Source organism: Tursiops truncatus, chromosome 10 (genome assembly GCF_011762595.2).
Source record: "Tursiops truncatus isolate mTurTru1 chromosome 10, mTurTru1.mat.Y, whole genome shotgun sequence".
Taxonomy (NCBI): Eukaryota; Metazoa; Chordata; class Mammalia; order Artiodactyla; family Delphinidae; genus Tursiops; species Tursiops truncatus.
In genome coordinates, this window is record NC_047043.1 from 71,793,648 (window position 1) to 71,817,732 (window position 24,085).

Below are 24,085 nucleotides of genomic sequence, written 5' to 3' on the forward strand. Positions count from 1 at the left end.
TGGTCCGGGAAGATCCCACATGCCACGAAGCAGCTAAGCCCGTGCGCCACGACTACGGAAACCCGTGCACCTAGAGCCCGTGCTCCGCAGCAAGAGAAGCCACCGCAATGTGAAGCCCGCGCACCACAACGAAGAGTAGCCCCTGCTCTCTGCAGCTAGAGAAAGCCTGCGTGCAGCAACAAAGACCCAGCACAGCCAAAAATAAATAAATAAATGTATTAAATAAATAAATGTATTAAAGAAAAAAAAAGGGAATTCCCTGGCGGTTCAGTGGTTAGGACTTCAAATTTACACTGCCCAGGGCCCAGGTTCAATCTCTGGTCGGAGAACTAAGATCCTGCAAGCCACCTGGCATGACCAAGAAAAAAAAGAAAGAAATGGAAACTTCGCCTGATTCCTTGTATGGCAGAAATTCATTCTAAATAATTAAGTGAGAGCCATATGTACCCAAAGGCTTGCCTGGCCTACCCTTCATTGAAGCAAGTCCTGTTAATAAAAATACAGCCTCTGGGCTTCCCTGGTGGCACAGTGGTTAAGAATCCTCCTGCCAATGCAGGGGACATGGGTTCGAGCCCTGGTCCGGGAAGATCCCACATGCCGTGGAGCAACTAAGCCTGTGCGCCACAACTACTGAGCCTGTGCTCTAGAGCCCGTGAGCCACAACTACTGAGCCCACGTGCCTAGAGCCCACGGTCCACGACAAGAGAAACCCCCACAATGAGAAGCCCGCATACCGCAATGAAGAGTAGCCCTGCTCGCCACAACTAGAGAAAGCCCGCGCACAGCAACGAAGACCCAACACAGCCAAAAAACAAACAAACAAATAAATTTATAGAAAAAAAATCAGGCTTACAGTCTCGTTTTCTTATATCGAAAGTCACATCATCCTGGATATATTTAGGAAAATCAGCAGAGAGGGACCACGTGTATAGAATGCTATACTCTGTATTTCTCAAAGTTACACATGGTGCTTATTTATGCAGACTCTTTGGTGGAATACGTAAGCTGGTAGGAGGGGCTGCTTCTGAGACAGGACACCGGGGGGCCAAGGCACAGCGTTCCTTCTCTTTGCTTATTCCTTGGTACTGCTTGCAGATTTAGCCCTGTTCATGTACTACTTGGACAGAGAAACAATATAAGGGAAAACAAAGCAAAACAAACCAAAAAAATGATCACCGTGGATATAGGTAAAATGGTGCCTCGCTGTTGGACTCCTCTGCAAGTCTTTAGTTGCAGAAAGATAACAAAATCCTCCAGTCCCTCCCAGTCAACTGGGCCTTCGTCCCACCAGGTCCCCCAAAGAGCCCAAATAGTGGCCTTGGTGACATGCAGTGTGGTGAATGTTATAATAGGGGTATGGCATATGTTGGGGTGGCCGGGGTTAGTTGCCCAGGCTCTGGGCTGGGCTGAGCCAGAGCCCAGAAGGAGGGAGAGCTTGGGGCATGCGGGGAAGGGGCAGTCCTGCTGGGCGAAAGTGCAAGGTGGGACGAAGGTAAGGCTGACATGATAGGCCAGGTAATAGAGACCTTCATGGGTGTCCAAATGCCCTGGGCTCTCTCCAGGTGGTGATGGGAGCTCCTTCAGGGGCTTTTAAAGCAGGGGGTGGGAAAGAGGGGGTGCTGTGGTCAGATGGGAATTTCAAAGGAGGACACTGGTGGTTACTGGGCTGGCTGAGTTGGAGGACTATTTGGAGGCAGGGAGACCAGTGGGAATGGCCTTCACCCTTCATCCCTGCAAGATATGATTGTGGCCTGACCTCAGACAGGAGGGCCAGATCCTGACTCAGTTCATTGCCCAAATCATGGGCTACAGTTGAGGCCTTGGTGTTCTTGGCATTTCTGGTCATTTCGCATGGAACAGGACGCCCTCAAGAAGACGGAAAGCTGATGTTCCTCTTCCTGCGGCCTCTCTCGGCAGGTAGAGCAGTGACAGCTGATGAGGCTCTAGCTCCCGACATGAAGGCCATCGTTTTGGACTGCAAAAGACCCTAGTTTCCTTTTGAGTAATTCAGGGGAGGTATGAGCTCGAGCTCTAGAGGGAGAATAGAAGACACTCTTCCCAGTTTGGCTCAAGATGAATTAGATACAAGTTGAAAAATGAACGCAGTTGGGCCAGTCTTGTTTCCTGAGCGCCGGGAACAGTTCATACCTATTGGAGCTGCTTTATGTAGAGGCAAGAAATGGTGAATAAAATGGCACCCTTGTATCTAGGCATGACTGGTCTTTTTTTTCTTCTTTGGAGAGACAGATTCTTTGCTGTTGGTGAAGGCCCTTGAAGACTGAAGTTTAAATTCAACTGGAAAGTGGTCGCTGACATCCAGGGCCTGTAAAGAGAAAGGAGAGATAAATTTGGGAATTAGGAGACACTTTCATTTTAGTGATGAACGAATTCAAGCTGAGGGAGGCCCAGGATGAAATGCCCCAAGTCACCCAACAGGACATGCGCTGGGAGCATTGTCCCTGCACCAGTTCAGTCAGACATTGAGGCAGGTCCTCAAGTCACGGAATCATAGACTTTGAGACTCAAGGTCCGGTGGCTCAATGTCAGATCTCCATTGGTGACCTGAACCACCACTGGGTGACACCAACCCGTCCTTCCAGGACAGTGGCACAGAAAAACAAGACGACAGCTGTACCTTCTCTTCAGTCAACCCGTAAGCTTTCTGGAAGTCAAAGATGCTGTTTGATTGAGGAACAACAGAGGTGACGATCTCTTGTCCTCTAAGCACGATCCTGGAGAAGAAGAGGGAAGATAGTTAATCCACCCTGTTGATTTCTGAGATCAAACCAGGCTTCCTGCTTGACATCTAGAATGACTGAACCGCTTGGTGCTTTCACATGGAGTTCAAAAGTCCAGCCCTGGCTTTAGCTTGTGTTGAAGCTCAGGGCGGGCCACCCCAAAACATGCCACAATGGCATATTGATTATTTTGAATTAAAGTTACTTAAACGGCTAATGCAGTAGGGACACTGACCCTCCTGTCAGTCTCCCTGAAAGCAGGAAATAAATCTCCCCTGTGAAAGATGCACTCCCTGCATCTGGAGGTAGAAGGAAGGACCAGCACCCTTATCCCCAGAGCAAGGGAATTCAGGCCAAGAAGCCTGTGTGAACAAACCTTGTTACTTCTTTAATTCACTACTCCAAGCCCAAATTCTCTTTAGATTCTTCACTCATTGAGAACCCAAAACCTGAGTTTCTTTGTCCTCTCAATTCCTCACAAATGTATTGTTTTTTTGGTCTAAAAAGTATAAAAGCTGCCTGCTTTGACCACTTCTTTTTTTTATTTTAATTTTATTGGAGTATAGTTGATTTACAATGTCGTGTTAGTTTCAGGTGTACAGCAAAGTGACTCAGTTATACACATATATATATTCATTCTTTTTAAGATTCTTTTCTCATATAGGTTATCACAGAATACTGAGTAGAGTTCCCTGTGCTGTACAGTAGGTCCTTCTTGGTTATCTGTCTTATATATAGTAGTGTGTGTGTGTGTGTGTGTGTGTGTGTGTGTGTGTGTGTGTTCATCCCAAGCTCCTGATTTATCCCACATTCCCCCTTTGGTAACCATAAGTTTGTTCTCAATATCTGTAAGTCTGTTTCTGTTTTGTAAATAAGTTCATTTGTATCTTTATTTTTTTAAATTAGATTCCACATAGGAGTGATATCATATGATATTTGTCTTTCTCTGTCTGGCTTACTTCACTTAGTATGATAATCTCTAGGTCCACCCATGTTGCTGCAAATGGCATTATTCCATTATTTTTTATGGCTGAGTAATATTCCATTGTACCATATTCCATTGTACCACATCTTCTTCATGCATTCCTCTGACAATGGACATTTAGGTTGCTTCCATGTCTTGGCTGTTGTAAATAGTGCTGCAGTGAACACTGGGGTGCATGTGTCTTTCGGATTATGGTTTTCTCTCGATATATGCCCAGGAGTGGGATTACTATATCATATGATAGTTCTAGTTTTAGTTTTTTAGGGAACATCCATACTGTTCTCCGTAGTGGTTGTACCAATTTACATTCCCACCGACAGTGTAGGAGGGTTCACTTTTCTCCACACCCTCTCCAGCATTTGTTATTTGTAGACTTTTCGATGATGGCCATTCTGACTGGTGTGAGGTGATACCTCATTGTAGTTTTGATTTTCATTTCTCTGATAATTAGTGATGTTGAGCATCTTTTCCTGTGCCTTTTGGCCATCTGTATGTCTTCTTTGGAGAAGTGTCTATTTAGATCTCCTGCCCATTTTTTGATTGTTTTTTTGACATAGAGCTGCATGAGCTGTTTGTATATTTTAGAGATTAATCCCTTGTCAGTTTCATTTGCAAATATTTTCTCCCCATTCTGTGGGTTGTTTTTTTGATTTGTTTATGGTTGCCTTTGCTGTGCAGAAGCTTTTAAGTTTAATTAGGTCCATTTGTTTATTTTTTTTTTATTTTCATTACTCTAGGAGGTAGATCAAAAAAGATATTGCTGCGATTTGACCACTTCTTAGGTCCTATTTCTATGAGACCTCCATGTGCACAAATTAAGATTTGTTTCTTTTTCTCCTATTAATTGGTCTTGTGTCAATTTTATTATAGTCCAGCCATAAGAACTCAAGAGGGGTTGAGGCAGAAATTTCCCCCTCCATGACAGAGACCCTCAGGACAGTGCCTATGGTTGGGAAACAGGGTCAGCTCTGTGGTGATCTGTGGGCACCAGGGCAGTGTCTCTCGTGTGAGCAGGGAGCCCTGGCGGTAGAAGAGACATGGACATCACAGCACATTGCAATGGCTTGCGTCCTGAAAAGATGTTCCCTTTGCAATTATTTTCACATTTTCTGATTCAATTATGGAGAAAGGTTCTGGTTTATTTTTTTTTTTTTGCGGTACGCGAGCCTCTCACTGTCGTGGCCTCTCCCGTTGCGGAGCATAGGCTCCGGACGCGCAGGCTCAGCGGCTATGGCTCATGGGCCCAGCTGCTCTGCGGCATGTGAGATCTTCCCAGACCGGGGCATGAACCCGTGTCCCCTGCATCGGCAGGTGGACTCTCAACCACTGCGCCACCAGGGAAGTCCTCTGGTTTATCTTTAATGCCTCCCTAAGCTCCTATTTTGACCAAGAGAGAGCATTCTGCAGATGAGAGAATTAAGGTATAATGTAACATTGTTCGGTTTTCACTGGGCTTACTTTTACAATTATATTTTATTTATGGCAAGTGGTGCTGTTTTCTTACCTTAGCTTTATGAAATTTCCTTTTAAAATATATTTATTTCAGTAATAAATGAATAGATTTAAAGACAAATATAGAGAAAAACCATAGTACAGTTGCTTTGCAGTGATAACAGAAAATGGGGACGCGGTGGTTAAATGGAATCTAATGTATCCCGAGTGGGGTGATGCAGTTGGGGTCTACATGGCCCCACTGACTGGCTGAAGAATGACAAGCTGGGTTAAACTGCCAGCCCATGACTGTCCAATGAGCTTTCCCCGATTCGGACCAGCTGACCTGGTTTCCTTTGTTTGCGACCAGCACCACCTGGTTAATTTTTAACTAATCTCCGTAAGTAAACTCTTCGCATTTGGGTGGAGATTTCTTTTTTTTTTAAAGATTTTTTTCTTTTGATGTGGATCATTTTTAAAGTCTATTGAATTTGTTAACAATATTGCTTCTGTTTGATGTTTCTTTTGGCTTTTTGGCTGCGAGGCATGTGGGATCTTAGCTCCCCAACCAGGGATCAAACCCCCTGCATCGGAAGGAGACGTCTTAACCACTGGACCGCCAGGGAAGTCCCTTGGGTGGAGATTTCTTGAAGCCATCCTTTCAGACCCAGAGAGTCAAGAAGAGCATAGTTAAGGCTCCCCTATTTCAGACTTCTGCTAGTTGTGTGTGCCGGTGAGTCTGCAGATCACACTAAGCTCCCTGAGGCTGCTCCAGTGCCCAGCCAGCTCTGGGCATCTCGGCCTGTCCACTAGCACTCAGCACATGGAAAGTGTTCAATAAATATTTGCACACAGAACAAAGACTGGAATTGAGGCCATTTCATCTTCTCCCCTCATATGCCTTTTTACAAACCATAAAAGATATATACTGTTACGGAAAACATAGAAAATTCAGAGCAGCAAAACAAGAAATTAATGTTTAAAAAAGCACATTGTAATCCTGCCACCTTTTGGCATACAAGTGCGTAATACTGGGGGTCCTTTAGTAAACACCTTTTTTAACCTGTTCAGCCACCCCATCTAATCTATCTTTCCCTGGGATTCACTGTTCTTCTGCTCCATTACTTTCGATCCCCTCCCTCTCCTCTGCCAGGGAAAAAGAATGGGACCACAGAAGGGACTTGACCTGCCCAAGGCCACACAGCTGGCACGTGCAAGTGGGCGAGTGGGTGAGTGGCCCTCTCCAACCAGCTTTGCTGCAGCCCCTCACAATGGGATGGAGGGGGCAGGTACCCAGGAAGCTCAGTCTCCTGTAACTTCTCACCTTGGTTCTACTTCCCCCAGGGCCAGGGCTGTTTCCACCTTGGGCAGCAGAAGTGATGATGTCTGCAGAGGGTGCACCAGCCCTGAAAGCTCTAACAGGAGCAGAGGAGGTCACGGGATGGGAAGGAAACTCAGAACTCAAAACTAGAGAAATGGAAACTGTCTGCTTGCAGATGGCCATCTCGTGTAGACTGAGCTTGGGGAACAGCAACCACTCCTGGGAACAGGGCTCCTAGGGACTTTCCTGCCTGTGGTGTCCGCTGTGGATGAGCCAGTCATGAACATTCACACGCTTCAGGTCCCCCCCTCACCTCCCTGCTGACTTAAGGAGCAAAGCTGAAAGCTGATTGAAAATCTCCAGGGAGGCTTTACAAATACCAGAGAATGCTATTATTTAAATGTATATATTTGCATTTAGAAATGTGTAGGAATTCCTTGGCAGTCCAGTGGTTAGGAGTCGGCGCTTTCACTGCCATGGCCCGGGTTCAGTCCCTGGTCAGGGAACTAAAGTCCCGCAAGCTATTAGGCACAGCCAAAAAAAAAAAAAATTGTATAGCAAAAGCATTAGAAGTGTAAATTTCCTTGCACTAACTAGTCTCATTTTTAGACTTCTACCCTGAGGAAATCATAAATAAACACAAAATTCCCTGGTGGCGCAGTGGTTGAGAGTCCGCCTGCCGATGCAGGGGACACGGGTTCGTGCCCCGGTCCGGGAAGATCCCACATGCCGCAGAGCGGCTGGGCCCGTGAGCCATGGCCGCTGAGCCTGCGCGTCCGGAGCCTGTGCTCCGCAACGGGAGAGGCCACAACAGTGAGAGGCCCGTGTGCCGGAAAAAAAAAAAAAAAAAAAATCATATATAGGATGTTCACTTCAGCTATGCTTTTAATAGCAAACCCTTGGTAATAACCTAATGCCCAGTGACAGAGGACTGAGTGAGTAAACTGTGGTATGTCTTTGTGATGGAATAAGTGACAGCCAATGAATATATTGAGCATTTACCATATTCCAGACATTGCATGTGAAGATTTATATATGTTACTTTGTTTAGTCTTCATGTATGAGTGAGGCACTACTACAATCTCCATTTTACGGGTAAGGGAACAAAGACACAGAGCGCTTAAGTCTCTTGGTCCCAGACATATTAAGTGGTAGAGTCAGGATTTGAACACAGGCCCGTCTGACAGCAAAGCCTGCATTTGCCACTGCTAAGCTACAGTGACCAAGGCCATCATAGATGGTCACGCAGGTTGCGTACTGCACAAAGTACCCAGTGGAGAAGCTTAAAGTCTATTTAGGCTCAGCTCTCCAAGCCAAGAGCTTCATCTGCCCAGAGGGGGCCACCTTTTCCAATGCACACCGAGCACTGTGTGGGCTAGCGATGGTCTGGCAGATGCCTCCTACCTGTCATAGGCACAGTTTGTGCTCTTCTTGATCGTGGTATCCTCTTGGTCCCCGATCAGCCAAATGAACTTGGGGTCGGTCCTCAGGCGGATGTCCTTCCAGGCCTTCCTGGGGACGTAGCTGCAGCCGGCATTGAAGTCACCCATGAAAATGAAATTCTGAAAGACAAGATGCGAAACTGTCACCTGTAGGCATTGTTGTCTAATGCTTTCAGGCAGAACTGGTAGCAGTGACTCCACCTCGCACACCCAATAAACGACGAGTTCTATTATCAGCTGAATTGTGTCCCCCCAGATTCATAAAATTCATATGTTCTAACCCCCAGTACCTAAGAATGTGACTGTATTTGTAGATGACCTTTAAAGAGCTAATTCAGGTAAAATGAGGTTATATGGGTGGACCCTAATCTGATGTGACTCGTGTCCTCATAAAAAGAGATTAGGACATAGACACAGAGGGAAGACCAAGGAGAGAAGCCTCAGAAGAACCAAACCCTGTTGCCGCTTTGGTCTTGGACATCCAGCCTTCCAGAACTGTGAGGGTATAAATTTCTGTTGTTTAAGCCACCCAGTCTTTGGTACTTTGTTACGGCAGCCCCAGCAAAATAATAAAGGGTCTTAATTTCATTTTGCTTTTTAAAAGAGGCCACAGTTTAAAATTGAGCCACAGTTCTGCTGAGTATTTGACAGGCGAGTATGACAAGGAAGTGTGTCCTCAGTGGGAAGAAGGTTGTTTGCTGTATCTGCTCCCTCCTGTTCTTAGTCACCAAATCTCTGGAATTTGGGGTGCAGATGTAGGTGGGGATGGAAGAATCCAGCTCAGTCATTCCCTCACTTCTTTTGTCTCTGGCTTAAACTACTGTAAGGTATAAACATATGAATGACTTGATGCCTTTTGTCTGCAAGCAGGGAAAATGAACTCGGGTGGTATATTTGACAGCTCTGGCACTGCTCTTTCTCTCCTCTTTTGAAGCTAGGAACTTACTCCTGTGGAAATTTTGCCTATTGGGGAAGTGAGAAGAGGCTTAAGTGGGGGGTGGAGGGGGGGTGATAGAATGAGCTGTCCGCCTCTGCCCCGAGGCCACCATCAGAGCATTCTATCTTGGAAGTGTTTTTCCTTGCAGGGCTCTTGAAACAGAATTTTAATATTCCTCAAGAGGAAACACAGATTTCCTTGTTTGTGCTATTGTTTGGCGCTGTTGCTAACTTTAGAGTTTTCGTCAAAAACATTTTATTTTGACCTTGGGTATCATGGTTTTCCCTGAGGTCGGTGGGCGCAGTTGAGGACAGGATGTCATCCTTAACCCGAGTGTCAACCAGCTTCTATTAATATAGGCATGATTTATTGAGCATTCACTGTGTACCAGGCTCAGCGTTAAGCATTTTCTAAAGTTTAATTTAAATCTTAGAATAAACACCAGGAGGTAGAAGGAACCTTTGACAGCCCTGTGGAAAAAGGATAGAGGGGTAAAGTGACCCGCTCTAGGCTATTGAACCCTGATCAGCCTCACTGAAGGCCCCTCTCTCAGAGCACAAGAGTTTCCCCTCTTGTTCATTTTTGTGCCACTGATGGCTCCCCACTGCCTGGCACTTAACAGATGCTCAATAAATTCTTGCTGAATGAATAAGTGGAATTTATAATTTTAGGAACAAACGAGTCTTTCTCTTGCCCTGCTTTTTACAAATAAGTAATGAAATATACCCCTTGTGTGCGCCATGCCCCAGCTCTGTGTCCACACTTTATTTGACTGATTTTGCGCTTAGGGCAGCAAAACTGAGGGGGAGGAAGGGGGTCACTGGAGTCACATCTCAAAAGGAGAAAAGAGGAATGAGGAAGAGCCCTCTGAAGCACTTCCACATTTGCCAAGAGCTTTCACAGGCCTCGCAGATCAGGAGGTGGCATCCCTGTTGTCCACATGAGGAAATAATTGAAACCAAGAGAGGTGGTGGATGTATTCCCCTTCTGTGAGAATAGCACCCCTAATTTCTTTGGGAAACCATCTCCCTCCTCCACCTTAGTCCATGAGGTTGGGGTAAAGCTGAAACAGACTTAACCAATCAGGGCATCTCAACCACCTGATCACAGTGATTGGTTCAGGGACGGACATGTGACACAATTATAGCCAATGAGACTCAATCCCAGGGTATCTGTTGCATTGTGGGGCAGAAAATTTGTCAGTTGCTCTGGAAGCTGCTGGCAACTATCTTACCATCCCAAGGGTGGAGCCAGCCTGAGAATGGAGCCCACCCAGGGGAAAGGAAGGTCAAGAGATGGAGAGAGAGGCAAGACAAGCCCTGATTACCTTGTCTGAGCCCTGGGTCCAGCTATGCCTGAACCAATAAATTGCTCTTCCTTTTCATGAGCCATTTTGAGATTCAGTCCCTTGTAGCTGAAAGACTCCTGACCTCTCTTCGTCTTACTATTCTCAGTTGTGAAGTGGGAATGATCAAAATAGTTATCTCATCAGGCTATTGGGAGGATTAAATAAACTTGTACGTGTTCAGTCTTGGCACAGTGCCCGGCACCAGGTACTCATTCGCTCTGTGAATGTTGGCCGCCATTATCAGTGGAGCAGTGTGTGAATTCCCAAGGCCCACATGGATGGTACCCAGGCAGATTCAGCAGAGAGATATTTAGGGCTGAGGAAAGGCCTAAAATGAGCCTCTAAAGTGGTGGTGGTCTGCACAGGCCCTGCGTCCTCGCCCTCCCTCTCAGGGACCAGATTCTGCCCCTGCTAGATGGGCATTCAGCAGACACAGAGGGTCATCACCTCCGCCTTCCAGCGACGTTTCACATCCGTATAGACATCAGCCAGCTCGTCAATCTCTTTAACGGATGTCTCAGGGGTGGTGTGCAGGGGAACAATCACGAAGTCCTTGACAGCTGAGGAAGAGGAAAGAGGCAGAGGTCACACGTTTCCTCTGGTGAGATTCCACGAACACTGCTTGAGGGAAACAGGCTGTGCCCCCAAAAGGCACGGACTGTGTCGTCTGGGGCCCCCCATTTCCAGAGGGTCCAGCGGTTGAGATTTGAATGATCTTAGGGTCATAAGGCAGCTATTCTCAGCACACGAAAGCCTCTTTTCTCCGACTCGCCCTGCGTGGCTAAGAGAAAGCTGGTAGACAGTGTTCCTCACCGGCATTGTGGGTGTTTTTATTTTCTCATTTTAAAAAACCCTGTATTTTCTATTTTTTTAAAATATGAAGGCTGTTTGGCTTTGTACTAAGAAAAAAATGTTTTTTCTAATTTAAAAAGTTGAGGCTTGTCAGTTTATACTCCTTTTGTAATCAGAAAAAAAAAAAAAAAAAGCCTGGAAAAGTTTATTTAAAACACAAAGTGGTCCTTTGTGGAGTGTCTGAAAACCTCCCCCACCAGGAGGGACTGAGGGAGCCTGAGAGAGGGATGGGCGTCTTGCCCATCTGTGTCGTTCTGAATACCTCCTCCTCGGGCTTTCCCTTGTTCTGTGCCTGGGTCCTCACTCCTACTCAGGAGCAGGGGGCTGTTGAGTGATCACTGCTCAAGTCCCACAGCAGGGAGCCGGGACTCAGACCAGCAGCCTGTCCCCAGGACCACACCCTGGTCCAGCAGCCTGTCTCTCACTCTCCCCCACACTCCTCCTCTCCACTCCCCAACCTCTTTTTGGTCCCCTAAACACCCCAGCTCCTTTCCCACCTCTGAGCTTGTGTGCTCACTGTGCCCTCCTCCCTCCAGAATGCCTTTCCACCACCTCTCTGTGACTGGCTTCTTCGGGTCACAGCCACTGTCACCTCCAAGGGGCCATCCCTGATTGCCCTGTCTAAGGTGGCCCCTCACCCCGCTATTCAGTGAACCCTGCTTACTGCCTTCATGCTCTGAAATTACCTGCTTAGCTCCTTAGTTTGGCCCACTGGAACCTAAGCTCTGTGAGAGCAGGCTTATCTGTCTTGTTCACCCTCTTGGCCCCAGCACCTAGTACTGTGCCCGGCACATTGGAGGTGCTCAGAAATGTTTGTTGATTGAATACATGAATGAGTGAATGAGAGAATAAATGGAGGAAAGAAAAGATAGATGAATGGCCAACTCCTTCATCTTTAATCCCAAACAGGCAGGACATAAAGACATTTCCTTGGGCAAGATAGACACAAACATGACACAGCTGTAGTGCCATCCCAGCCGGGGTGGGTGTGTGGGAGGGAGGGGTAGGGAAGGGTGGAAGCTCCAGACAGACAGGTTTGTTCAGCAGTTCACAAAGGCTGAGGACTCTCTCAGAGAAGAAATAATAATTTGGTGGGGAGGGCCTCTCCTAACACTGCCAGGTGAGCTAAATGTGAGTTGTGTGCGTGACAAAGACAATTATTGAACATGCTCTCTGAAAGGCATTTCTTGCCCTCAATAGCCCCCATCTCCTCATTTTTTTTGTTTTTTGTTTTCCTACTGGGAATTTCCTACTATTCTCCCATGTTTGTTTTCCTGAAATACTCTGCCCCTGAGCTAATTAACCCTCTGCCAAAATAGTGAACTTCATAGTTCAAAATGTTAATATTTGTGTAGTATAGATATAGGTGTTCATATGTACAGCTCTGCATATATTTATTTGGTCATTATCTGTCTCCCCCCCTGCAACATAACTTCACAAGGGCAGGGACCTTTCGTCTGTCTTGTCCAGTGCCCAGAACAGAGCCTGACATGTAGTGGGTGTTGAAAAATATTTGATTCTATATAGTTCCAGTCTATAAACCAAATTAATTCTTGACTGTCCATTGAGGGTTGCATGGTGGTAAAAAGTGTGGGCTCCCGAGATGCCAGTTTGAGTTGCAACCCTGGCTCGTCCACTTCAATAACTGCTGGGTGACCTTGAATAAGTGACCCCATCTATTTGAACCTCAGTCTCTTCCAGTGTAAAGTGGAGATAATCCTAGTTGCTACCTTGCAGGGTGTTGCAAAGATTACAGGAAGCTGACGCTAATCAGGGATCAATAATTGTTAGTGACTAATACAAGTACTATTGTTGTCAGAGATCAGGGTGCAATCTTTTGGATTTCCTCTCCATCCCCAGTCTGTGCGGGAGATTGCTCAGTGGGTACTGGAGGGACAGTGTGATTCTAGGTTGGGAGATCATCTTTGCTGGCCATTGCTCGAATTTTTCAAATGAAGGAATAGCTGTACTTGATTGGGACTAAGGGATTTTTGTAAATAATTTCCATCAGCCTAAATGCTCCAAAGAGAGTAAGGTTATCATTGATTTAAGAAAGTGGCTTCTTAGCTGAGGAAGTCTTGAGTCGTGGCATTCTGAGAACCCAGGCTAGTGTCATCAAACTATACTGCATCCTCTACATTCAAGTGTTAGAAGTTCTTAACGGTCATCTCAAGCCTGATGCCTCACTAAAGATGCTGCATAAACCCTGGGGTCACAGCCCACACTCAGGGCTGCTGCCCGTTTATGGGATCGCTGGGGATATCAGGGGTGAGAGGGGCCTGTGGGTCTCACCAGTGTGGGGTGACTGGAACCAGACCACAAAGGGTTCCCTGGAAAATACATCTGCATCGCCAGCCTGGTAGTCATGGTAGAGGTAGCTTGCTTTCACAGACACTAGCTTTTCCCTAGAAGAAAAAAAAAAAGAAAGTCCTCCCAGATGAGTTGGTTGTCTTCTTCCGTCTTTCAAGAAGCAGAGACGTAGGTTCTCACGGCTCTGTTGGCCTCCCCTGCAGGCTTGAGTGCTGGAAGGGATCTTTTGCCTGCGAACAAGGCTCAGTTGAGTCTTCTCAAGGACCAGAGCCCTTTGAGAGCTGAAGATCTGAGCAATACTAGTTATCTAGGGAACTCACAACTTAAAGGTCAGATTCAAAACAAATTATTAGTAGGAAGAAGATGAGAATATGAAGTCCCAGAGCAGCCATGCTGGGCAACTCAGGTTTCCATCACCAGCCAGGACTTAGCCATGAAGAAAAAAGAACTCTTCACTCTCCTGACCAGGTCACTGAGTCAACCAGTAGATTAGTTTTGAAGAGTTAATACTTTGCATCAGCCCTGATTTTGACAGCAATTATTTTGATCAATATTGAGAACTGGTTAGAGATCCAAATTTGGTTTGAAAGGAAAAATTTTGATTCTATTCACAGTCATAATTGATAAGTGAACCATGTTCCAGCAAGCATAATTTATACTTACTTATAGAGAAAGGCATACTGTTCTTTGTATGTGTTTCTTCCAAGACGAGAGCTAATCACATAGTTATATGTTTCGCCTCTTCTTGAGTTTCTGGAAGACAAAAAAGAGTTTACATTGCATCTTAAAGAACAAACGTTTCTCTACTGCCTAGGTTCCCCTCCTTCCAGTCTGCCTCTGTATCTCCTGTGACATCATGTAGGAGGGCCTCTGTTCATCATAAGCTTTGAGTCTCATAAGAATGGCCACCACCATTGACTGGGACTGTAACATCTACCAGGATCTTTACAGCCATTACTTCTTGTCCTTATAAGGTGGGTACTATTGTTACTCCATTTTTATAATTTGCAAGTACAAAGCTGGGATTTGAACTCAGATCCTACTCACCCCCAAATCCACCTGCTTTGGCCTGTACCTGTGGGACACCACTGAGACCATGAAACACTGTTCTGGCCCGTGGCTGGGCTGCACCTCATACTTCCTGGTGGAGTATACCTCACTAGGTCACCCTGTCCATGCACCACTCCTGAGCATTTATCACATGCAGGATTCCCAGTAACATTTTTTTAGACATTCTCTTCTGCTCTGAAAACCCCCGGGCATTTTCTCACAAGTCCTGGAACTATGATTCCAAATCAGCTATTGTTTCTGTCCTGGGGGCTGAGGATATTGTCGTGAAGTCCCATTGATCCTACCCCTCACCCTTATCAGGGAAACTTGACTCTCAGATGTGTTTGCCAAATTTGCTGATAACTCCACCCTGGGCAGAGCCTGACGGTTCTACTTCATCTTCCCACGAGAAGATCTGGGGCATGTCTAAGCTGTGGCGTACTCTCAGGTTCCGTTGGAAAAAAGCAGAATGTTTAGGGGTCAACTTAGACCCGACAGAAATTCCTGGGAATGAATATTCTAAGGCAGATCTGGTCGTGGGAGCCCCAGGAGTGCAGACAGTGGATTCTGCTGGGCTTCCAGTTTGGGAAGGCTGGCCCTGTCCTGAATCTAGCCTTGCCAAGTCCTGGGTTGGCAAACTACTCGCAATGACTCAGCTGTGAGAGGAGAAGGGCCCCTCCTGGCTTACAGGGAATTAGGAGACAAACAGGCCTGGCTCTGCCTGGAGTCCATGGCACAGTCTAGGGAGGTTGGGGAGAACCGAGACCACTGGAGGTGGCAGGACTTAATCCAGACCAACTGCGGGCAGGTGCCTGGAGCCCCCATCCCCTCCGTCCCTCATAATTCTGAAAACTGGCCAGAGCCGCTCCAAGGACGGCTGAGGGGGCTCAGAATAGAGCATTGGTCTTGGAGACAGACACCACCAAGGTTCAAAAGTAGGTTTGGCCATTTACTGGCTGGGTGACCTTGGGCAGGTCCCTGCTCTCTGTGCCTCAGCCCCTCAGCTATAAGGGAAGCAGTAACAGTACCTACTCTACAGGCTGCTGTGGGGAGGAAATGAAATAGCACATGTAAATTGATTAACAGGTTGCCTGGCAACTGTGATACCCTGGTTAGGGTGTTAACGGTAGCTGTTTCTTACGGCCCTTTGGACCATCACCTGCCATCACAATTCCCTTACTTTGACGAGTAATGAACATCCCAATGTTTAGTCGCCACTGCTCCATACCAGGCACAGCTCAACCACTTACATGCATGACTAAATTTAATTATCGCCACATCCCAGGAAGATGGTGGGTTCTATTATTATCTCCATTTACAGATGGGGAAAATGAGGTACAGTGAGGTTCAGTAACTTGCCCTTTGTGGCAAAGCCAGAATCCAAACCCAGGTGGTCTGAGCTGAGCGTAGGTGCCTAACCCCTGGGCTACACTCCCTCTGTCATTGTCAAGAGCAGACTCAGAAACAGAAGACCTGGGAGGCTAAAAAGGAGACACGCTGCTCCAAGTCTGAGGTTTCCAATGAGAAACTGAGGCCCAGAGTGGGTGGGTGCAGTCAGCCCAAAGAGCCCTGTGTGTGAAGGAGGGAATCCAAGGCTCTTCCTCCCCAGCCTAATGAGGCTGGATTGACCATTCATTTCTAAAACACAATGTGAGTTTTCCTAATTATAAAAATAATATAATAATGGCCAGATATCACTGTTTTTTCAATCTGAATGGGGGGCTACATAGCTGTTTGTTATCTCCTCTGTGCTTTTAACTATGTTTAAAATATTTCATAAGAAAAGGGAAGGGGGAGTGTAACATGCTCATTGTAGAAAATTCGGAAAATACATAGAAGCAGAAATCACATTAAATTCCTTGTAAATTTGTACCACTGTCCACATTTTGGTTCATTGCCTTTGAATCTTTTGTATGTTTTTTATTTCGTTTTGCTTTTTTACATAATTGAACTTGGTACCTATTGTATACTCTATTGTTTAATCTTATATCTACAAAAGAAACATTATATTAGAAGTTTTAAGAAATTAGTGTGTCTCAGAAGTAATAGACGGGGGCCCTTGAATATGCATTTTTAACTCACTCTGGGGTGATTATTCTTTGAGAAATAAATCATAAATATAACCCAATATCATTGAAAGCTATTCGAGGACATTCATTTATAAAATTTTAATTTATAGAGTCAATTCAGAATTTTTGTCAAATATTCAAATCATACAGAAGTATATGAAATAAAAAGCAAATGTTCCCCATTTTCTTCTCACACCCCTTCCACAATGGTCCTCCGATCATACCCACCACCGCCCCAGAAGTAACCACTAATAACAGCTTGAGCACATCCTTCCTGTCTTTCTTTTATGCTGACGCAAACTCAAACACATCCTCATTCACATATGATGTATTGTGACTACTAAAATGGGCTCTTCTACCTACAATTCTGAACTTGCTTTTTTCCATATGTGGTAGCCATCTTTCCATGCTAGAATATTTAGCTCTAACCTATTCTGTGGTAACCATGACATTTAATCGCTACATAATATTCCAGCCTGTGGGTATATCATGATTACATATTTGCGCTCAATCTTTTCTTTGTAACAGTACTTCTCAGCTCAGCCTCTAGTCTGTTTCTTTCATTTCTCTCGGTCCTGACTCCTCACCCGTTTCCCTCTTTTGCTTTATCATGTTAAAACTAGCTGGTTGGGGCTTCCCTAGTGGCGCAGTGGTTGGGAGTCCGCCTGCCGAGGCAGGGGACGCGGGTTCGTGCCCCGGTCCGGGAGGATCCCACATGCCGCGGGGCGGCTGGGCCCGTGAGCCATGGCCGCTTAGCCTGCGCGTCCAGAGCCTATGCTCCGCAGCGGGAGAGGCCACAGCAGTGAGAGGCCCGCGTACCGCAAAAAAAAAAACTAGCTGGTTGAACGTTCTCAGGACCACGGTTAATAAAGTTGAAAGCCTGGGCAGTGTTGGCCACGTGACCTGGTGGTCTGGGCCAGTGCTGGCTCTCACGCTAGTTTCAGTTCCCAGGGACTTTCAGATGCCCTTGCACCTGGCTTTGAGCCAACAGTGTCCAGGGGCCCTGTCTTTACCCGTTCAGTCTCTCCAGCAGTGTGGGACAGATTATGTTGTTGCTGTCCTTGATTTCCATCAGGAGTATGATGTCACAGCGTTTGATGACCTGCAGAGAGAGAATTCCCGGGGTTGTGAGGCCATTTACTACAAATAATGAAATCTTCTATTGGGCACTTACTATAACATAACATACTATGTTACTATTTTTTTTAATTGAAGTATAGTTGATTTACAATGTTGTGTTAATTTCTGCTGTACAGCAAAGTGACTCAATTATACATATATATACGTTCTTTTTTTTAGACTTTCTTTTTAATATTCTTTTCCATTATGCTTTGTCCCAGGACATTGACTATAGTTCCCTGTGCTATACAGTAGGACCTTGTTGTCCATCCATTCTATATGTAATAGTCTGCATCTACTAACCTCAAACTCCCACTCATTTCTCCCCTCCCCTCTCCCCCTTGGCAACCACAAGTCTGTTTTTTATGTATGTAAGTCTGTTTCTGCTTCATAGGTAGGTTCATTTGTGTCATATTTTAGATTCCACATATAAGTGATACCACATGGTATTTGTCTTTCTCTTTCTGACTTACTTCACTTCATATGATAATCTCTAGTTACACCCATGTTACAGCAAATGGCATTATTTCATTCTTTTTTATGGCTGAGTAGTATTCCATTGTGTATATGTATTCAATACCACATCTTCTTTATCCAGTCATCTGTTGATGGATGTTTAGGGTGTTTCCATGTCCTGGCTATTGTGAATAGTGCTGCTATGAACATAGGGGTGCATGTATCTTTTTGAATGATAGTTTTGTCTGGATATATGCCCAGGAGTAGGATTGCTGGATCATATGGTAATTCTATTTTTACTTTTCTGAGGAACTACCATACTGTTTTCTACAGTGGCGGCACCAATTTACATTCCCACAACAGTGTAGGAGGCTTCCCTTTTCTCCACACCCTCTCTAGCATTTGTTATTTGTAAACTTTTTAATGACGGTCATTCTGACTGGTGTGAGGTCATACCTTATTGTAGTTTTGATTTGCATTTCTCTAATAATTAGCAATGTTGAACATCTTTTCATGTGCCTATTGACCATCTGTACGTCTTTTTTGGAGAAATGTCTACTTAGGTCTTCTGCCCATTTTTCGATTGGGTTGTTTGTTTTTTTTATTATTAGGCACTATGTTTTAAGTATCAAATTGGGTGCTGTGTTAAATTAACTAACTTCTCTGAAATAAATGATGGACTCCCTGAGGTAAGTACTATTATCATGTCCATTTTAAAGACAAAGAGCCTGAGGTTCTTTCTGGGAAAGCTGAGATAGTATCCAAAGTCACCCAGCTAGAAAGTGGCTGAGGCAGAATGTGAACCTAGGCAACCCAAGTCCAGAGCCCAGGGTCATGACCCCTGCACATCCTACCTCTTGGCTTTGCTTGAATAATTACAATAATAATAATAGTAAACATTTATTAAACCCTTAGTAAGTGAAGAATACCAGGCTGGATACTGCAGAAATAAAGAGGTATAATTATAATGTTAATAACTGTAAGAGATAACATTTACTGTGAGCCTACTCTGAGCCTCATCAACCCTATCAGATGACTACGATTTTTAGCTCATTAAGCATAGGAGGTAACAGAGCTCAGAGTGGTTGAGTAACTAGTTTAAAGTCACACAGCTGGTATAGGTGGAAGACTAGGATTTGAACTCAGGTTAACATGACTGCAAAGCCCAGCATGCTAAACTATTAAAATACAGTTCCGCCCTCAAAGACTCATTATCAGTGAGAGTGACAAATGCAAAGAACTAGCTACAATGAGAGGCAAATGAAAGTTGTGCTAAATAAATGTCAGAGCTGTGAGAATGTTGAGGAATAATTAATTACATCTGCCCAGAGGATCAGGAAAGTCTCCAATGAGGAGGAGGCATTTGAATAGGCCCTGAGAGGTGAGGAAGAACTTAGTAAAAATGCAGGAGAGGCTCCTTCAGGACGAGCAATAACCTGGAAACCAGGGTGCAGACCAAGTCGAAGCCCATTAGAGACGACAGGGACCTTTGTGTGTATGGGGTCCTGGTGGGCTGGAATTTGTTGCTGAAGGACAGGGTATCCCCAGTGTTAATTTCGTCCTCTCCAAAGACATGGAGCGGGGGGAATATGCCACTGGTCCTGTTTCCAGAGCACATATATGTTCCAGTTTCCTCTCCAAGAAGGGCATAGAAGAGAGAGCCACCAGCACTGGCCGGTGCAGCCATTAAGAAGTGCTGGGGGCTGAGAATGCACCTGTGTAGTGACAGAGGAGGAAGACTATGTCCAAGTCTGGATCCTTCCATTAATAGGCTTGCATTATATACCCTGAGAAAGCCATAATTCAAAAAGTGTCATATAGGGCTTCCCTGGTGGCGCAGTGGTTGAGAGTCTGCCTGCCGATGCAGGGGACGCGGGGGTTCGTGCCCCGGTCCGGGAAGATCCCACATGCCGCAGAGCAGCTGGGCCCGTGAGCCATGGCCGCTGAGCCTGCGCGTCCGGAGCCTGTGCTCCGCAACGGGAGAGGCCACAACAGTGAGAGGCCCGCGTACCGCCAAAAAACAAAAAAAAGGAGTCGTATAGCACAATGTTCACTGCAGCACTATTTACAATAGCCAGGACATGGAAGCAACCTAAGTGTCCATTGACAGATGCATGGATAAAGAAGATGTGGCACATATATACAATGGAATATTACTCAGCCATAAAAAGAAACGAAATTGAGTTGTTTGCAGTGAGGTGGGTGGACCTAGAGCCTGTCATACAGAGTGAAGTAAGTCAGAAAGAGAAAAACAAATACCGTGTGCTAACATATATGGAATCTAAAAAAAAAAAAAAATGGTTATGAAGAACCTAGGGGCAGGACAGGAATAAAGACGCAGACATAGAGAATGGACTTGAGGATATGGGGAAGCTGGGACAAAGTAAGAGAGTGGCATGGACATATATACACTACCAAATGTAAAATAGATAGCTAGTGGGAAGCAGCCGCATAGCACAGGGAGATCAGCTCAGTGCTTTGTGAGCACCTAGAGGGGTGGGATAGGGAGAGTGGGAGGGAGACGCAAGAGGGTGGAGATATGGGGTTATATGTACATGTATAGCTGATTCACTTTGTTATACAGCAGAAACTAACACACCATTGTAAAGCAATTATACTCCAATAAAGATGTTAAAAAAAAAATACAGGCTTGCATTTCATGGCATCAGCCTTGCAGGGTTCACCAAGGAGAGCTGGGTGCTGGTCATCCAGCCAGCCTGCTGATTTAGTCACTTATCACTGTCAGATCTTTCTGGAAGACATTTTAGAATATGTATCAAAAGCCTTAAAAAATGCATTAATCCTTTGGTCTAGTTTTCCCACTTTGAGGAATGTTTTCCATTGTAAAAAGGTATCTACTACTTCTCTACACCTCAGTTTCCTCATCTGTAAATTGGCATAATAGTCATTGCCTCACAGGATTGCTGGAGGACAGATGGATACTTAGAGCAGTGCCAGACATATAGGAGGCAAACAACAAAGTATTGTTATTATTATTACTTACACAGATCAAAGAGGAAGATGCATTGCAACAGAAAAATTGGAAACAGCCTAAGCATCCCCAAATAGGAAAGCATTAAATGAAACATGTTGCAAACACAGCATAAGGCATTAAAAGTTGTGTTTTAAAAGAATATGAATAACATGTGAAATACTTCTCATATAAAAGCAGAATACAAAACTGATGACATAGGGTGTCTCCATGCTGCAAAATAGAAAAATGCCCATAACAAAGTTACCCAAGTACCAACAACTGTTGTCTTCAAGTGATAAGATACTTCTTGATATGTTTCTGTATTTTCAAAATAGTCCATAATGACTATTTTTAATTTAATAAAATTAATTTGTAAATTATAAGTTTATAATTGAAAAATTATACCTCTATAATTTTAAAAAATTAAGCTGTTATTAAGAAAGAAAGTTGCTTTATGAGGAAGGAATTGTGGGTGAAGAAGTGATGGCCGATATTTATGAAGACATGACAGGTGTGATCATAGCTTATTTAACATAAGTTAAATGAGTTGTCTTATATAAAGCGTCTACAGTGCCTGGCATATAGTGGGCTTAGCGAAGGCTTTATAAATGTTAGCTCTTATCATGGACTCTTTACATTTTCACAATAACCCTGTGCTGCACTTACATTTCACAATAACCCTTTCTTGCTGAAAGGCACGGGGTGGGGGGGCTGGGGGGCTCAGAGAGGAGAAAGGCCTTCTGGAGCCGGCGCACCTGGCTGCCAGGTGGAAGCTGAACCCAGGGCTCCTGGTGCTCCCACCACAATGTGGTGCCTCTGGGATTTTCTAAGGTAATAAAACCCAGAGTCCTGGGAAAGGTTTTAACTCCAGCATCAAAAATAAATTAACCTCTAAATAAAGCGAGTCAACTGCCTCCAGAGGAAAGTGAACACAGTCCCAAGACATTGGTCAGATTACCCAAGGAAAGTCTTATCTAAGTGGGGAGAAAGATTAGAATTTTAGAATTGGAAGTTGGGATAAGGTGGATGGCTGGAGGGGGAGAGAACGAGGAAGAAGCTCGTGCACACACACACACACGCACACGCACGCACACACACACACACACACACACACACACACACGCTACCTTCACCCTAGGGACTAACTTCAGTTAAATTCCTCCTGAGTCTCTTAAAGTCTGAAAGCTGTAGAGAGAGTGTGAAGGGTGTCCAGCGATCTTTCTGACAGGAAAGGGGGCTCACCTTCACAATGACATCCATGGCATTACAGTTTGCCTTCTTGGATTTCCCAAAGGACCTCACATTAAAGGAGCAGATCCTCAGGGCCAGGACGCTGTGGGTGGAGAGGAGGAGCAGCAGGGTGGCCAGCAGCAGAGACATCCCGGGCTCCCCTGGCTTCAGGGCTTGAAGAGAGGACAGCAGTGTCTGGAGAGCAGGCTCCTGGCCACCACCTCAGGCTCAGCTGACTTGTTTGGCTGACTTGTTAAGTCTGCAGATAACAGGAATTACTGGATTCCTTGTTGCTGCTTTCACTTCTCTGAGGAACTGAAGATCATGGGTTTCATTCCGCAGGGAAATGAAGGAAATGAGCTAGTTTTTGGGATCCCTTGTTTTTGTCACTCGGGTAAGGAAACTGGTCAGTTGAATCTAGGCACCAGTCTCTGCAAAGTCACTCTTAACCCTGCTGGAAGCCAGCTGTGACATCTGGTCATCTCTACTGTGGTCACATACCATGTACTTTCTCATGGAAATTGATGAACTCGGAAATGGTCCACCCCAGAGGGCACCTGGGGTGTGGAGCCTTCTGCAGGGGGAAGGGGTGGGGCAGAGCCAGTGGGAAATTCTGCCAGATTTTCTGCCATCACTGGGATTTGGCAGCTGGCTATCCCTGGATACACCCAGATTCCAGCTCACCAATGACCCTGATGGGCATAATTAAGATAGAGTCTGGTTTGTTTCTTTTTAAATTAAATTAAATTTAATTTAATTAATTAATTTGTTTATTTATAACTGCATTGCATCTTCGTTGCTGCGAGCGGGGGCTATTCTTCATTGCGTTACATGGGCTTCTCATTGTGGTGGCTTCTCTTGTTGCAGAGCACAGGCTCTAGGTGCACAGGCTTCAGTAGCTGTGGCACGTGGGCTCAGTAGTTGTGGCTCGCAGGCTGTAGAGCACAGGCTCAGTAGTTGGGGCACATGGGCTTAGTTGCTCCGTGGCATGTGGGATCTTCCCAGACCAGGGCTTGAACCCATGTCCCCTGCATTGGCAGGCGGATTCTTAAGCACTGCTCCACCAGGGAAGCCCCTGGCAGGCAGATTCTAAACCACTGTGCCACCAGGGAAGTCCAAGTCTGGTTTGAATTACATAATTTTTAAGGCAAGTTTTGTTGTGTACGGTTTAACATACCAAGTACTCGCAGTGTGTTGCCAGGAAAAGCAGTTGCTTGTCTGCTGGGATGGGTCTAATACCCTTGCACTTAAACCCCTGGAGAGATCCATGATTCAACCCGTATTATTTAATGTTTATGAGAGAGAGTTGTGTGGCCCCAAGAAAGGAAGGTTTTGCAAGAATTGTAGGATTTCAGTCCAAGTAAAATAGCTTTTAGAGATTTGGGCAGGAAAATAGGAAGTTCTGAAAAGCAAAAGAAGTTTGTTTTATATGGATAAAATCCAATCAAGTTATAAACCCAAGTAGGATTTGCAGACTTTGGCAAGGAAAATTCTTCTGCAAAGAGGGGAGGTAATGAGAATAACTTGAAACCAAGCGTTGGTATCTCCGGACTACCCCCCCTGAAGTGATGGGCATGTGGTCACAGCCACCGGGAAAAGCGTGCAGGTATCTCCAACATACATCCAGTCAGCATCCTGGCTGAAGTCTGTGGCCAAGTACACCCAGGCATTCTCAGGAGATAATCCCAAGTAGTACATGAAAGGAAGTAATGGCTTCCTGAGCTCATGGAGATGTGAATCTCCCTCTTGGCCACAGCCCAGGCCTTAAGCCTGGTTGAATCACTGGTGAAAAGCTGGTGGTGACTGTCCTCCCTGGCGAGTGG

General features: G+C 45.4%; 2 protein-coding genes across 3 annotated transcripts in view; one reads left to right on the forward strand and one right to left on the reverse strand.

Annotated features, from left to right (window-relative positions):
• Window positions 1-24,085, forward strand: part of ABHD6 (abhydrolase domain containing 6, acylglycerol lipase) — a 120,617-nt gene that overhangs the window by 17,927 nt on the left and 78,605 nt on the right. For both annotated transcript variants that reach the window (XM_073811267.1, XM_019947718.3), the window contains one exon: window positions 14,179-14,338. The gene's annotated coding sequence lies outside the window, so the exon portion shown is untranslated. Of the gene's footprint in view, window positions 1-14,178; window positions 14,339-24,085 lie in introns of those variants that run through there.
• Window positions 811-22,743, reverse strand: DNASE1L3 (deoxyribonuclease 1L3). The gene is made up of 8 exons (XM_019947705.3): window positions 22,275-22,743; window positions 17,497-17,585; window positions 14,028-14,117; window positions 13,347-13,459; window positions 10,650-10,762; window positions 7,880-8,037; window positions 2,636-2,732; window positions 811-2,323 (listed from the first exon to the last, which is right to left on the reverse strand). The coding sequence occupies exons 1-8, from the start codon at window positions 22,410-22,412 to the stop codon at window positions 2,207-2,209; spliced, it is 915 nt and encodes a 304-aa protein (XP_019803264.2). The 5' UTR covers window positions 22,413-22,743; the 3' UTR covers window positions 811-2,206.

What these genes read in the sequence shown, in the direction of transcription:
- DNASE1L3 (XM_019947705.3), bottom strand. Translation starts at nt 22,412, where the DNA reads ATGTCTCTGCTGCTGGCCACCCTGCTGCTCCTCCTCTCCACCCACAGC. An exon ending in AACGTCGCTGGAAGGCGGAG is followed by an intron (nt 8,038 to 10,649) that starts GTGATGACCCTC and finishes CTTGTCTTTCAG; the next exon opens with AATTTCATTTTCATGGGTGA. An exon ending in ACAAACTGTGCCTATGACAG is followed by an intron (nt 2,733 to 7,879) that starts GTAGGAGGCATC and finishes CTTCTTCTCCAG; the next exon opens with GATCGTGCTTAGAGGACAAG.